This window comes from Podarcis raffonei, chromosome 12 (genome assembly GCF_027172205.1).
Source record: "Podarcis raffonei isolate rPodRaf1 chromosome 12, rPodRaf1.pri, whole genome shotgun sequence".
NCBI classification, from domain to species: Eukaryota; Metazoa; Chordata; class Lepidosauria; order Squamata; family Lacertidae; genus Podarcis; species Podarcis raffonei.
The window spans coordinates 32,639,863-32,656,237 of record NC_070613.1 but is presented as its reverse complement, the minus strand read 5'-3'; the positions used below and the strand labels follow the sequence as shown (position 1 = coordinate 32,656,237).

The following is a 16,375-nucleotide window of genomic DNA, read 5'->3' as shown; positions in this document are numbered from 1 at the left end:
AGGTAATGGGGGAGGGGCGAGTGCCAAATCTAAGCCAAAACCAAGAGGAGAAAAGCAAACTCACCACTTGTAGCGGATTTGACAAATTGCGTACAGGAGTGTCACTCCAGAGGTTATTAGTACCAGAACAGGATCTTGTTTCTATATTTAGCTTTAAAATGCATCACACTCTAATCTGCTTTGGTCGGGGCTTTATAAGGTAGCTGTTAAAGGACGGGGTCAAGGAATACGCACAAGAGGGAGAAAGAGCAAAGGAAAGGGCAAAAGGCAGCAACTGCTAGTCAGACACATTTCAGGCGCGTCAGGTCAGACTCTGCAGGTCTGCATGTAAAGAGAGGAATGCAATCCTCTATGCCAGAATGTGGCAAACAATGAAAAACAACAGCCAAAATAACAGAACAGAGAGACCCATGGCACTTGTTGTGGCAGGATGGAATGAGAAAACCTCTCATTTCTGGTTAGAGTAGTCTACCCAGTTAATATTTTGGAGTGTAAAGGAGGAAAAAAGAGCTCCCCTAGTGTAAGGGCGGGGAAACCTTCTCAGCCTGAGGGCCACTTTCTGGGGGCCACACATCAGTAGGGTCGAAGACAAAATTGGGCAATAGAGCAATAGATGCAATTATTAACTTTGCAGAGTAGGCTGGTTTCTGCGCAAACCATTTTATATCCTTTGTCTAAGGAAGCAAGGAGCATTATCAGTGTCTAATGACACATTCCAGCCAAGCATAAACACTCAGGAATGGTGCAAAACAGGAGCCAGGAGTGGGTGTGACCTGGGAAAAGTCCTGAGGGCCATATAGAGAGGCATGGAGGGCCACATTCACCCCCAGTTCCCCACCCCTGCCCTAGGGAAGTGCATTTGTTTATTTCCTTATGTTTATACCCCACCTTTCTTCCACTATGGACCTCAAGGTGGTATAGAAGTGGTTCCTTCCCAGGCAGTTACCCATCCAGGAGATGACCAGGCCTACTTAGCAGCAAATAGATGGTGGCCCTATGTCTCTTTACAGGCCACATCCTGAGCCCCCACACAACTAGACCTCACACAGCCACAATTACAGGTGAATTTGTGTATCATGGACTTAAAACTGGGCAGATCCAGATTTAAATCCTCACTCAGCCATGAAACTTGCTGCGTGACCTTGGGTTTGGAACAATAATCCCTTTCAGATTTTGTGGGGATTAAGTGAAGGGGACTGGGGAGATACAACACACCTCAGCCTAGCCCAAGCTGCTAGGAGGAAAGGCAGGTTAAAAGCAGGTGTAAATACACCCCTAAGGAGGAGTCTTTAGCCCAGTCTTAAAAAATCTAAAGGGACGCGGGTGGCGCTGTGGTCTAAACCACTGAGCCTAGGGCTTGCTGATCAAAAGGTCTGCGGTTCGTATCCCCGCGACGGTGTGAGCTCCTGTTGCTCGGTCCCTGCTCCTGCCAACCTAGCAGTTCGAAAGCATGTCAAAGTGCGAGTAAATTAATAGGTAGCGCTCCGGCGGGAAGGTAAACGGCGTTCCTGTGCACTGCTCTGGTTTGCCAGAAGTGGCTTAGTCATGCTGCCCACACAACCTGGAAAAACTTTCTGAGGACAAACGTCGGCTCCCTCGGCCAGTAAAGCGAGATGAGCGCCACAACCCCAGAGCCGTTCGTGACTAGACCTAATGGTCAGGGGTCCCTTTTTCATTATAAATCTAAGCAGCTGTGAGGCTTGGAGGAGGATGGCAGTGAAATCAACAGCATTGCCTTAAGGCTTTGCATACTTCTGATCACCCAACACGTGGCTGACAAGGAATCACAATGGCTACTGACCTAGGTGAAAGGGCAGGGGAATGATGCAAAACTATGATTTTCTAACCTATTACTTTAAGGAGTATTTCCCACATTCACTTGTCTGCCATAGAGCTCTTCAGCATCTCCTGGTGTTTACTCGGTTGCTGTTCCAGGTGAGTGGATGGTACGCACTGATATCATCCCATTGCAGGGGAATGTTGCCCTCCACTAAGCTGTTCTTCAGCAGCTTGTCCACATTTAATAATCTGCTTGGTGAGAAACTCTGATAAGCATACAGTAAATCCCCGAGTTCTCTGAAACACAGCTAGAAAGTCACCTATGTAGGATAATACCTCGGGAGGCAGGAGGTATGTGAGATTCTCAAAATATGGTTGAATTAGGCTGCAAACCCTAATCCCACTCATCTTGAAGAAAGCCCAATTAAACACAGAAAGACTTCCCTCTGAGGAAACACGCACAGCAAATTCCTACTGCTCTGCGATTTTATATCTACACTGCATCATACATTGAACTTCCTTCAGACAATGATTTGAGTTTCTGAAAGCCAAAACTGCAATTATGGTAACCCTTATCTGCTTTTTTCAGAAAGCATACACCTTCCAAAATGTCAGACCATGCAACCCCAAACAGGTTGTTTTTGTGCAAGAGGCAACATTTTTTGAATGTCAAACAGAAGCACAGTGGCAGTTGTTCAAAAACAAAACAAAACAAGGCATGGACAGAGGGGTAGAGAGAAGGGTAATTTTGTTTACATGCTGGAGTATGACTTAATCAAAGCATAGATGAAGAAGAAAAGTGGATGATTAAAAGAGAGAGAAGGGGGGAGGGGGAAGCAGAAGGCACTGAATCAAAACTGCATCCAACAAACGCAGAGTCCAGAAGACTCTTAACTGCCTTACAGAGTTGTGTAACAGAACTGGAGGCTAATAAGAATGGTACTTTGATATCTTGGCTATTTTATTTCATTGCAGCTGGCATGCAGTTAACGTTGTCACAGTTCCTTCAAAACAAAATGGCAAAGCTAACCTCCAGCTGTATCCCACTACCCTCCAATAATGTTGATTTCCTATTTATATAAGCTTAAGTTTGACAATTTTCAATGAGTTAGCCTCATCTAAAATTCCCATGCAAAGAGGTGTTAATATACCATATGAACACAATATATGGTAAGGACACACAGTGAAAAGAGTTGAAAGCCTAACCATCTCAAACGATCAGATTGTTCATGGTAGCTGCTCCATGAGCAGCAGAAATAGTAAAGCAGAAATGGCAGCAGGATAACAGAGGGCTGTGCAGGGATGACTGACATCTCAGTCTGGACTAGGGATGTAAGATTTCCATTCTGAAATGTATTCATCACAGTCTGTGCCATTTCTGTTCTCCCACAGTTTGGTTTCCAACCAATACTACATTAATCATTCTACTGGCCATTATTTAATAGAAGTTCCAACAACTATTTACAAAACTTACATTCATTTCAATGTAAAGGAAATTTCAGGACAATGTGAAAAGTTTCCATTCATTGTCATTTCCAGATTTAAGAAAAACAACAATGATGTAAACAAATACCAATCACATTTGGTTGACTGATTTCCATTCCCATCATCATCGTCATTATTATTATTATTATTATTATTATTATTATTATTATTATCATTATCATCATCCACTCATCTGACTGGGTTGCCTCAGCCACTCTGGGCAGCTCCCAACAAAATATTAAAAACATAATAAAACACCAACCATTAAAAACTTCCCTGAACATGCAGACTGCAGCAAATTCCCACTTGTTTTTCCATTTTTGTCAGAATTCTCTGATATCCCTAGCCTGGACCACATGATGGCACGGCAGTGGGAAATTATCCTCTCTGCTTTCTGCTGCCATAGAGTCTGCAGTGCAGGCGGGGCCTGTACCAAAAGGCATGGCGTTGATCAATGCTATCTTCACTCTCATTGTACACTGATTGATTTGTTGCCATCAAAATGCAGAGCCGGCAGTGCTAGAGCCAGTAGCACACATAAAATTGCTGTCCGCATGGAGCAGAGGATCACCCTGCAGAAGCATCTTCAGAGCAGGGCACAGAAACAAACATTTTGCCATCATGCTTCCTCTTTGAGAGAGAAATGCTCTTACATTATAAAGCAAAAGCGCAAGGCCTTGATTAGTCATTAGTCGGCACCCAGCCTCTTGCTGTGGAACAAAAGGATTATGTGCGTACTCTGTTATGTGCGCAGAGATGAATGTGTGAAGCTCATCCCACATCACCATCACCACCAACCCATGGAAAGCAAAGTTCTGAAGGAGGGAGCCTTCTCTACAAAGTGTGACTCACCCTATAATATAGAATCCTAATTATTAAGCTCTCTAATTCAGAACTTTGCAGACTACAGGTTACTGGAGATGGAGATTGGGCAGTGATCAGCGCAGCACACTCATTCCAGCTCAGATGCAGGTTTTACAACACAAGAGAAAGCCTGCAGAGTCCAACAATATTGCAACAAGTTGGCTTCTTAAAAGCTTATTCCATGGCCCACTGGGGAGCGACTACAAAAAGTGGGGGCTGTGTACACACCATGCATTTAAAGAACATTTTTTTACCCCAAAGTGTCCTGGGAACTGTAGATTACTATTAATTTATAATACTTTTTATTAATTTTTAATTATAATTCAATGATAGCTTCATTATAACAATACCAATTTAAAATAAAATTACTATTATCAATCATTCAAATACCAAATTATATAATTTAGTGGGGCCCCATGTGCTAACTGATGCTTTTCCTTATTTCTGTATTTCAAAATCTTACTGATTTCAGTTACATTCCAGTCATAATAATAATCCCTTATACAACGGCTGCAATATTTAAAACTTCTATTCATGTTGACACATTAAATGATTTATAGAACTACAAGCGAGGATCTCAAAGTATATCCTTGTTCTTCCTGTGTGTGACATTTATTCTGTCTGTGATGTTTCTTCCCGTCCTTGTAAAGTGTTATGTCTATCTTTTCCCAGTTGTTGCTGTTATCCATCATGCCTTGAGCAGAGATGATATCCCATTGTTTTTCTAGAAATTTCTCCCTCACTCAGTCCCGTGCTTCATTGTTTTTGCAACTATGACAACAGCTGCAAAAGTCACTCTACCCCAGTAAATAACCTGTTTTCACCATTTTTCCTCGCGGCCTAGGAAGAAGAGCGGTCTGTCAAACTGTAGATTGTTTAGGGAAGCTTTTAATGTTTAATAGGTTATTGTATTTTAGTGTTTTGTTGGAAGCCGCCCAGAGTGGCTGGGGAAACGCAGCCAGATGGGCGGGGTATAAATAATAAATTATTATTATTATTATTATCATCATCATCATCATCATCATCATCATCATCATTATTATGTTACGCATTCTGGGAATTGCAGCTCTGTTGAGCGGAAACTACAATTCCCAAGATTCTTGAGGGGTGTGTGCTTTAGGTGTATGGTTTGTATGCAGTCAGAGATAGAGAGATGCTTTGCAGGATGCAGAGTCAGCCAGGTCTGAAAAGCTGTTACTTCATTGTGCAACAAAGTGAAAGAATATCCAAAGTTAGACATGAACTAAATTTGTAAGTGGAAGAACAAGTGTACGTGCATCACTCAAGTTTGGAAAAAGAAAAGTGCTGCAAAGTGTTGACAGGATGAAAGGATGCATCTGGAATGAGATGGAAGAGCAGCAGCTTCTTGTGGAATCCCCATCAAATGCTGCCAGGGCATATATGGAATTTGTCTCTCATCCTTGCTGCAGATGGATAGAGAAATAAGTCGCCACAGTACAAGAACAGAAGAGAACACAGGAAGTCACCTGTGCTGCCCAAGTATGACTGACAGCTAGCAACAGCTGGAAGGTCCACCCATGAATGCACACAGAGACCGAACTATCTGAAACTGGTGCATAGGGCTGCTCTTCCCATTCAGAAAAAACCCCACCATGTGACAATAAAGTGGTGGTAATATTCTTCAATGACAGTATGACTTCAGAATGTAGGAGGTGTTAAGGATTGGACATTTCTTATGGACTTTTTGCATGAAAGAGAAAATGATCTTGTAATATCTGGATTTGAAGATTGAAAAAATACTGGTTTATAGACGATAGAATGGCTGGATCTTGAGGAATGAATAGCATATACAGCTGCAGTGCAGAGAACCAGAAGTTCTTTTATTTTCTTCATCTTTAGTTTTTTCTTTTTTTTCCCGTTTCCTCTTTTTTAGGCTTCTCCTTTCCGTGGCTTTTCTTCCTTCTGGCTTTGTTCTCTTATACACTAAGTAGCTGTTTTATCTCAGTATATTGTAAAAAGACACTTTGCGTGTTTTTGTATCTCTTTGAATTAGTATCAAGAATTGTTTTTTAAACAGAATATAGGAGGAGCTGTATGACTGAAACCTGTAGAAAGCCAGTATGCCAGACAGTGATGAACTGTAGCCCTGAGGTGAGTAACTCAGGGGCCGAATACATCCCTCCAGGCCTCGCTACTTGGCCCCTGAGACTCTTCTCAGGTCCTAGTGTTTGTGGACTCTGCTTCACAACCCCAAGTGCCTCTGCCTTACTGGAACACATCCTTGAAAAGTGATAAAGTCTCTTTATTTGCCTCAATGGGGAGGGGAATCTGTGTGTAGAGTGTTCTGACCAAAATGTAGCCTATGTGCAAAAGCAAGCTGCAGATCTACTGCCTGCTATTGCCTCCGCCCCACTTGTTAGCAGAATGTGGCCCCCAGAAAGCTGTCTGTGGTGGAATGCGGCACTGTGGTTGGAAAAGGTTCCCCAACCCTTCTCTAACCTATCCTTCCTCTGAATGTGCCAGTTCTTTAAAACAACAACACCCAAAATAAGGCTCACCCCTAGCTCTCCTTTCAAACAACAAAGCCTGAATCTATATGCTATATTTCCCCACTCGGTGCTTATCTTTCTGCCATAACTTTCTGAAGATGTCATACTCCTGACTCCAACCACAGAATTAAACACATGAGAAAATATGAACACCTGCCGTTGAGACCACCTTTGGATTTTGGGTAGACAAGTTGCTGCCAAGTCACACCTACAGTAAAATCCCAGATTTCCCAATTATTTTCTCTGGGACTCCATCACTTCTCTGGTCAGGAAAGATGAAAATACAGCTTTAAAATGAAGCCAGGCAGTCCCTTCCCCATTCTCCATGTCTAGAGAGAAAATTCTAGGGTGACAAATGAACCAAGGAAGTCCCCAAAACAGCTTGAAAATAAACTAAAAAGTCCCTCCTTCGTTGTTTGGGGAAGGGACTTTGGAGCTATTCTGAAGCTGGTCTTGGATCTTCTCCAAAATGGAGTGGCAATCGCAAAGTAATTGCAATTGCTTTGAATGGTGCCAGCATTTTGCTTCATAATCTTCTAAGAAAGAAAGAAAGAAAGAAAGAAAGAAAGAAAGAAAGAAAGAAAGAAAGAAAGCAAGCAAGCAAGCAAGCAAGCTCAGAGTCTAGGGGCCCCCTCTCATGAAGCTTGTCAGTTACCTGGACTCAGAAGAAGCAGCAGCCAACCCCACAATTTTCTTGTGTGTGCAATTTATTTATGTTTCACGAGGCCTGCTCAAGAGAAGTTCCCAGCAGATTGTTGCCTAGAGAGCACAAAAAGCTCTCACTCATTACTGAAGCTTCTTACTCCCCCATATAGCTATAACTTCATTTTTTCACCATTGTAAAGAAAGGGTAGACATGTCACAAATGGAGTATCTGTGAAGTGAGGCATGTTGAGAGCTCTCGGTAATTTCATTGACATGGTTACCCCTAAAACACATCGTCAAAAAATAGTGGATAATTAAAGGCCCAGAGAAACCCGTCTTTTGCGGATATGTCAGCCTGCTGTTCTTCAGGCAGTTATTGATGCCACTCCAACTCAATACACTTTGCTAATAAGCAAGCTATTTTGTGAGCGTTGCTGACAAACTGATGCCCAATCTCCCAGGAACTCCAAAGAAACAGATAAGACAGGGAGTGAGGGGAAATAATGGAAGAATTCAGCTGGCTCAGGAACTTGACAACCTGAAATTTTGCAAGTGGATTAGGAAACGTTAAGTGTGTGTGTGTACACTTAATGTAGACAGCATTAAGGGAAGGGCCATAGCTCAGTGATACAGCACATGATTTAATGCAAAAGATTGTGGGTTCAGTTCCTACCATCTCCAGGGAAGAATAGGAAACATTTTTCTCTGAAACCCTGAGAGCTGGTCTGTTTAGACTGGGAGTAGGGGATGCTTCTCAACCTGAGGCCACACGCCAGTATTGTTGGAGGCGAAAGTGAGCTTGGCCAGTGGCATAAGTGGAGGAAAGGGACACAGAAGCCTCTTGGGCTTCATGATCAGAAGGTTGGAGGTTCGAATCCCTGCGATGGGGTGAGTTCCCGTTGCTCTGTCCCAGCTCTTGCCAACCTAGCAATTCGAAAGCACATCAGTGCAAGCAGATAAATAGGTACTGCTGTGGTGGGAAAGTAAATGGCATTTCCATGCACTCTGGTTTCCGTCACAGTGTTCCATTGCACCAGAAGCGGTTTAGTCATGCTGGCCACATGACCCAGAAAGCTGTGTGACAAATGCCGGCTCCCTTGGCCTGAAAGCAAGATGAGCACTGCAACCCCATGGTTGCCTTTGACTGGACTTAACAGTCCAGGGGTCCTTTACCTTTTACCTTAAGTGAAGGAAGCAAGGGATGTGACTCTTTCAGTCCAATATGGCTACATTCCAGCCACACAAAAGCCAGAGGTTTCTACACAGACACATACATCCCTCCATTCAAGAAATCAAAATTTATGACCACAGAAAGGACAAATTCCAAAAGGGGAATGGAGCCAAAAACACTTAAGAAGTTCATGGTGAGGGGTGCGGCCTGGGAGGAAGAAATGTCACCAACTGAGAGAAGTTTACAATTATGCAAACAATACAGATATATTTATTGTTTTCCTTTGCCGTGCCTTTGGCTTCTTGAGGTTATTTTATCATGCTCAACCTTGGATTTTTTAAAAATGAAAGTATTTCAAGAAACCTTTTCATGGGCTAAGTTGACAGCATAATGCTCTTATTAGGATCAGACATGTTTAACTTCTGGCTAAAAAGAAAATTTTGAATTCATTCTGTGTTCATGCTGTTTAAAGCTTCTGGGTTGGGTTTTGTTTTGGGTTGTTTTTTGAGTTTAAAGGTTTGCTGAAATGTAGTAAAAACATTTCCAGCCCTGCACATAAGCAACAGGCTTCAAAAATTGTAGATTGATTGCTTTAAAAAAATGCAGCTCCTTTGCACCTCTTGAATTAGGGATCCTTTGACGTGTTCTCCCTGCACCTCTCCAAAATGTCACATTTCATGTTCTTCCCCACCATGTCAACCATTCCTCAGCAATATCTTATCATTATACTATATGTTGCGCAATTCTGGACAGGAAAATGTGTCCCAAGTTACTTAGCAGAAGAGCAATTAAGGGCAGACTGAACCAGCTGACAAATCTTAGGACCTAAGAAGAGACCAGTTAGATCAGGCCAAGGGTGTGTCTAATTCAGAATTTTGTCCTCATAACAAAATTCCCATGGGAAGCCCACAAGCAGAACACAAGGGCAGCAGTAATTTTCCTACATATGATTTCCAGCAACTGGTATTTAGAGGAATGTAAAACATAAATCATCATGGCTAGTAGCCACTGACAGACTTATTATCCATGAATTTAACTAACCCCCTTTTAAAGCCATCTAAGCTGATGGCCGGGACGCGGGTGGCGCTGTGGGTAAAAGCCTCAGCGTCTAGGGCTTGCCGATCGAAAGGTCGGAGGTTCGAATCCCCGCGGCGGGGTGCGCTCCCGTTGCTCGGTCCCAGCGCCTGCCAACCTAGCAGTTTGAAAGCACCCCCAGGTGCAAGTAGATAAATAGGGACCGCTTACTGGCGGGAAGGTAAACGGCGTTTCCGTGTGCTGTGCTGGCTCGCCAGATGCAGCTTTGTCACGCTGGCCACGTGACCCAGAAGTGTCTCCGGACAGCGCTGGCCCCCGGCCTCTTAAGTGAGATGGGCGCACAACCCCAGAGTCTGTCAAGACTGACCTGTACGGGCAGGGGTACCTTTACCTTTAAGCTGATGGCCATATTGTGATAGAGAATGTCATAGTTTCCACCTTCTCCCTATCCACTTAAAGTTAAGGTAACAAAGAACTGGAAGTCCAAGAAGTGTAAAGCATTGCAGTCACTTTACAATTGACATTTTTCCTACATGGGGGTGTTTATGTGTGCATTAGTTACCTAAAGTGTATGTGCAATTTTGAAAGGAATCTGGGGGTGGATTGAAGACTTTCTATAACAATGGACTCCTTTTTTTGATGGGGGATGAACTTTGCCTAAAGAATTACAATACTCTGGCACAAGATAGCTCAGTCAGTAGAGCATCTTAATCTCATGGCCACTTCCAACTCTACAATTCTATGATTCTATAGAAAACTGATGAAATGCCTTAGGCTAGGAATGCCTGGGAATATACTTCTATTGCCATGGTTTGGATGTTCCATTAAAAACATTTTTAACATCATGACAAAATAAAGAAGAGACTAAAAACACTAGGTTCTATCCAGTCCCAGTTACACTACGAGTAGACCCATTGAAATTAATAGGCATGACTAACTTGGGTCCATGAATTCCATCGGATCTTCTTGAGTAAATTTAGGTTTAGTCAGCCTAGTCACTTGTTATTGATTTGGGGGAGATGAGTGTGATTTTGGAAAAGAAACAAGGTTCAGACTAGAACACCTCTTCAGTGATCAAATAGCTTTCCTTGGGCTGCACAAGAATCTCTCTACCTGTACAGTGTTTATTCTTTCAAACTCATCTAATAAACATGGAACCAAGTGTTCTTATTTTTAAAAAAAGCAATCAAAGATATAAATAGTTTCCCCATCTCTCTTTAGAGGCACATAACAGAAGAATAAATGTGGTAGGCACTAATGTACATATTTTTCTTCTTACAGACTGAATTAACATCCTACACAGGCCATGTTGATATTGCCGAAAAAAGACAGCTTAATGTAAATAGAAACCTACAATCTTATCCTTAAATATTCGGTGGCACTCGCTTGCTTTTGCATTTTCAGAAGAAACCACAGGAAGAATTGAAGCAATGTCAAATCAGAGAGTCACACAACAGGAAAAAGGCTGCAACCATAGACATTGATTTATTTATTTTTCTGCAATGGGGGAGTACATTTCATTTAGTTATATATATAACACAAGGGGAGGAGGTAGGGTGATGGAAAACATTCTCAGGATACAGTGGGGTGAGGGGGAGCTATTGCTTTACAACTTAAGTTGCCTGTTCTAAATCAAACACTTTAGATCAGTCCATAGACTAGTAATCTGCCCTGTACTGCTTAACGTACACTGTAATTATTTGTTCATTAACAAAATGAGGCAAAAACCATAAAGCACCGAAAACTGTCAGAAGAAAAATAAGCGATTCAGATATGCTACATGCACCCAAAAATGGAAGGATGAAGGAATCCAAACGAAAGAAGAATGGATACAAAAACTTATGGACTATGCAGAAATGGCGAAACTTACCGGAAGAATAAGAAATGAGGATAACAAATTTTTTATAAAAGGAATGGAAATGGTATATTGAATATTTACAAACAAATAGCAAACAGATAAAAACATCAACAGGACTATTGTAATAACCTGCAGTTTTTAAAATATAGATACATGAAAATCGATGACTAAAAGAATGATTTAATATAACTTGGAATATGCATGGAATGAGGATAAAAAAATTAATGAACCGCAGAAAGAGGAAAGAAGTCGTGTTGAAATGTTTGATTTACTGTTAAACTACTAGCAAAATGTATATAAAGGAAAATCATAAAATTATTTTAATTCTTTTTAAGAAAAAGAATTGCTACATGCATGTAATAACTACAAAATCTATTACTTTGTCAGCCTAAAGATTTTGCTACTTTAAACCAGAGCAAACAATATGCACAAGCAAGAGAGATGCCCACAGCTTTGAATGGCTTTTAATATCCGTTACTGGCTGCATTCACATATCCCAGTCAAGCTAATAGTTTTCCATAGATGTGCAGATCACTCCTCCCTGCTAGGGGGCAGAAGTGGCAGGCCACAATCTGTGGCTTAGTATTCTATCCAAATCAGGGATCATGGTTTGCTTCACGCCAAACAAACCATTATCTGAAGCCACTGTTTATTCTTAGCTTACCAATTGTGGTTTGGCTAGCGTGTTGCTTTCACTCATTAGTGGGGATTCATAGTGAACCATTAACCACGGCATGTGATGACTGGGTTGATGATCAAATGTCAACATGAAGGAGCACATGTAATTACAAGTGTTGCCATTGTGTGCCATAGGCATAATGGAATCAAGAGCTATAAAGTGCATTTAGCAACCATCTGCAAGTGGGAGAGGAGACCTATCTCTTAAAGGTCGAGCAATAATCACAACAAAAGTTCCAATTAGTTATAATACACCTGACCTACTGTTTCAATTATTTTCCAGTCAAACTACAGTTGCTTAAGTTAGGTTTTATTGTGAACATAGTGATGAAATTTTGCTTTTTATAAAGCATCCCAGAGGGTCATTTCTCCAAGGAAATAATGTTTGTAAATTGTGGGTGAATTCGCAGAAACCAGCAAGCCATAAAGAGGGGGTTTTCCATTTTGCCTCAACAATGTAAATAATTCAGAGTTGTCATCCAGGTACAAGCTATGCTAATTAATTGCGCCATGGAATCTGAAATTATTTTTTTTAACCGACTACAAAAATGTCAAGCTGCAGTAACTTTACTATATTATTTTTCCTCTTAAAAAAAGTCCTTTATAAATCTTATATAATAAATTAACATTCTGTCTTGTTTATACATAGAAGGAAGACATGCAAACTTACATACACTTCAACAGCTGCATCATGCACAAGCCAGTTAAAGGACTGAAACTATACATTTTGCACAAAGTTGGCATGACATACTACATCAAAGAGTCTTTAAAGCACAGCAGGGATGCGGGTGGTGTTGTGGTCTAAACCCCGTTGCTCTGTCCCAGCTCCTGCCAACCTCACAGTTCGAAAGCACACCAGTGCAAGTAGATAAATAGGTACCACTGCAACAGGAAGGTAAACGGCATTTCCGTGCACTCTGGTTTCCATTGTGCCAGAAGCAGTTTAGTTCTGCTGGCCACATGACCTGGAAAGCTGTCTGTGGACAAATGCCGGCTCCCTTGGCCTGAAAGTGAGATGAGTGCTGCAATCCCAAAGTTGCCTTTGACTGGACTTAACTATCCAGGGGTTCTTTTCCTTTACCTTTTACCTTAAAGCACAGCATATCTAAGGGAGTGGGAAATAAAAATATATGGCCCTGAGTATGTGAAAGTATGATGACAGGATGGGTTGTACTATTTTACAACTCACATTTTCAATAATACTATACACACAAAATTCCCTACTACAGTGGTACCTCGCAAGACAAATGCCTCAGAAGACGAAAAACTCGCAAGACGAAAGAGTTTTTCATTTTTTGAGTTGCTTCGCAAGACGATTTTCCCTATGGGCTTGCTTCGCAAGATGAAAATGTCTTGTGAGTTTGTTTCCTTTTTTCTTAAAACCGCTTGAAGAGGTGCAGTTGCAACTGACTGTGCTTCGCAAGACGAAAAACCGTGCAAGACAAAAAGACTCGCGGAACGAATTAATTTCGTCTTGCGAAGCACCACTGTAGTGGAAATTTTACAGAGTAGGAAGGGGGCTGAATTAAAACCTTCCACTCTGCTGCATTATTGGTTTTTTTTTTAAGAGGGGTGTGTGTGTTTTACTGCCAGTGAGGTTTTACACTGGAATCATTCAAAAAGAGCACCTCCTGTATTCACTCCTATGGCCCATCATCCTATTCTGCTGTACATGTACTGTAGACTAACCACACTTTCTGGTTCCATGCTCAGAAATCACAAACACTGCCTGATATCACACCCTACCTTTAAGCATTGAAAGAAGAGGGGAAACACCATTGTTCGTCCCATTCTGGCCTCTGAGAAAGTACACATGATTATTCCGAAACAAAATTTAAAAATTCCTTCCAGTAGGTATCTGAAGAAGTGTGCATGCACACGAAAGCTCATACCAATAACAAACTTAGTTGGTCTCTAAGGTGCTACTGGATGGAATTTTTTTATTTTGTTTTGACTACGGCAGACGGAGGGCACAAGCAGAAGGGGACGACAGAGGACGAGATGGTTGGATAGTGTCTTCGAAGCTACAAACATGAGTCTGACCAAACTGCGGGAGGCAGTGGAAGACAGAAGTGCCTGGCGTGCTCTGGTCCATGGGGTCACGAAGAGTCGGACACGACTAAACGACTAAACAACAACAACGGCAGACCAACATGGCTACCTACCTGTAACTATGATTATTCCAATTGAAGAACTCTTAGCAGGGGCTAAGTCCCCATGGAGCACAACTGGACTTCTTGCTCAGTAAGCATGTTTAGGATCAGACTGCATTCAACACAAGTTTTTCTCTAGTTCAAGATCTAAACGTTATTTAAATCACTTTGCCTACCAAAAATAGTATTATGCAGGAGGTGTATTAATTTACAACTCAAGCATGCCAAGCAGAAATTCCCTTAATCCTCAACTGAAAAAAGAGCAGCAAAAGGCTCTTAACTTATAAATTCAATGTACTGTAATTCATTTAGGCTGCAGGCTGCAAAACTACCCAATCCAAAAAACTAATCTCCAAGAAATCCACGGGGCTAAGCAATACTAGTGACTTGTATCCAGCGGATAAAACAATTATTTAAAATGATATTTCCCGCTTTTACGCAACTCCCTTCCCTCCCCCTCCCCTTTTTTAAAGTGGAAGAAGAAAATTTGAACTCCCTCAAAGAACTCAGATCTCCAATTTAATGCGTAAACAGAAAGTAAACAGCTGAGCGATGTCTAGACTTTTCCTTCCTCCAAGAGGCTTACAAAACACCTGTAACCACTAGGATGACTAAATAATGAATCTCAGCCAACTTTTGAAGCACACCTTCGTTTTAAAAGCCTGAAAATTAAGACATCGCTGTCCAGATTTCAAAAGAGTCGCTCTCTCTTTTATAAGGGAAACGCTTCCAGCGCCATCCTATGCACCAAAAGCAAGTCCCATTCAGTTTCATGGAGCTTACTCCCCGGAGAATGGGTATGGGATTGCAACCTCAACCTGACACTGGGATGGCTTCCCACATGCAGCCAGGCGGGCTGGTGGCACCACGAAGGTTAAGGTCTCTGGAGTGCCAATGGCGCCTCGGTAATAAAACTGCGCACAAGGCAGCAGCGTCCCCTCCTCCTTGCACACACAGATTTGTTGCACGGCTCCGGAGCGAAGCAACCACCGCGTCCTCCCCACCGCAGCCAGCGCCCAGTGGGTCTGCTACCGCCCCGCCCCCCCACCTCTCCAAAGCCAGAAAGGCTCTATAAGGCACCAAAGGCAACTCCTTCCTTCTGCCGCCTGTTTGCATCCAGCAGAACGGACTCCCGCCAAGGATGCAGGCAAGGAGAAGGCGATACGTCTGAACCCTCCCATACACAACACGTTTCTTCGCATGCAGCAGCCACTGCCGAGCACCGGCCGAAGCAACCAGAAAGCGATTCTCCGCCAGAATGACAGAATCATAGGGACCACGAGGGTCATCTAGCCCCACCGCGGCACCCGCAACTGCAATGCAGGAATCTTTTGCCCAACGTGGGATTCGAACCCACAACCCTGAGCTGAAGGGTCTCGTGCTCCACGGACTGAGCTATCCCTCCAGCATCCCCCTCTCCTAGAGGCGCTCAGTCCAACCCGGCTTGCTGTTTTTCTCACCCTGCCCCATATAAATGACAGCTTCCCACCCTCCCCGCAACAACAACCCCCGAGTTGTCTCGTGTCACCTTGCGAAAGGAAGACACGCAACCTCGAAGTTCACCGCGGGAAGAGGAAAGCGGACCCTTCCCGCCTGCTGAACTCCCTGCTTTTCTGGCGGCGTCAGCAGGCAATTGAGGAGCAGCGCCCCTCTCTCGCCCTGCCTTTTGCAGGAGAGGGTCGTGCAGGCGCGCTCCTGCCTCTTTTGTGCATTTCGCGGACACTCCCCAGCTATTGTCTCCCTTCCTCCTGGACCCGCACCCTCTTTCCCACCCGCGACCTCGGCGCCTGCCCCTCTCCCCGCACTGCCAAGCTTTTACCTCTCTGGGGGAAGTGGCTTTTGTCTAAGGAGAAGAAGCAAAGAGACAACAGCAGCGGCAGCGCCTCCGCCACAAGCAGCAGCCACAGACAATGGAGAAGTGAAGGACGGACACATTAACACACACAGAGGCAGAGCGCCGGCTCAGGCCCCGCCTTCTTCCACGCCCGGCCGCACCATTTTACCAGTGGGGGAAAAATAATAATAAAGGAAATTGTGCATGTCCATTTGGGCATTCTCCTGTCTACACGCGTTCCTCTTTTGGCACCATCCAAGCCGACTCCTTCGCCCCCCTCTCCCAGGCTGAGATGCTCACTGGGAGCGAGCGTCGCTTTGTTTACTTATTCTATACACCCCCTGTCTTTTGAGCGAGTGGTTT

General features: G+C 43.2%; 1 protein-coding gene across 3 annotated transcripts in view; it reads right to left on the bottom strand.

The window, feature by feature from the left end:
* BZW2 (basic leucine zipper and W2 domains 2) overlaps positions 1–16,138 on the bottom strand; it is a 45,063-nt gene extending 28,925 nt beyond the window's left edge. Inside the window, exon 1 of one of the 3 annotated variants that reach the window (XM_053359707.1) lies at positions 15,998–16,138. In XM_053359707.1, coding sequence (XP_053215682.1) covers positions 15,998–16,113 — 116 coding nt within the window. In that variant the 5' untranslated portion in view covers positions 16,114–16,138. Of the gene's footprint in view, positions 1–64; positions 87–15,706; positions 15,731–15,997 lie in introns of those variants that run through there. The other 2 variants (XM_053359709.1, XM_053359708.1) reach the window with 2 other exon arrangements.
* Positions 16,139–16,375: the final 237 nt, after the last annotated feature.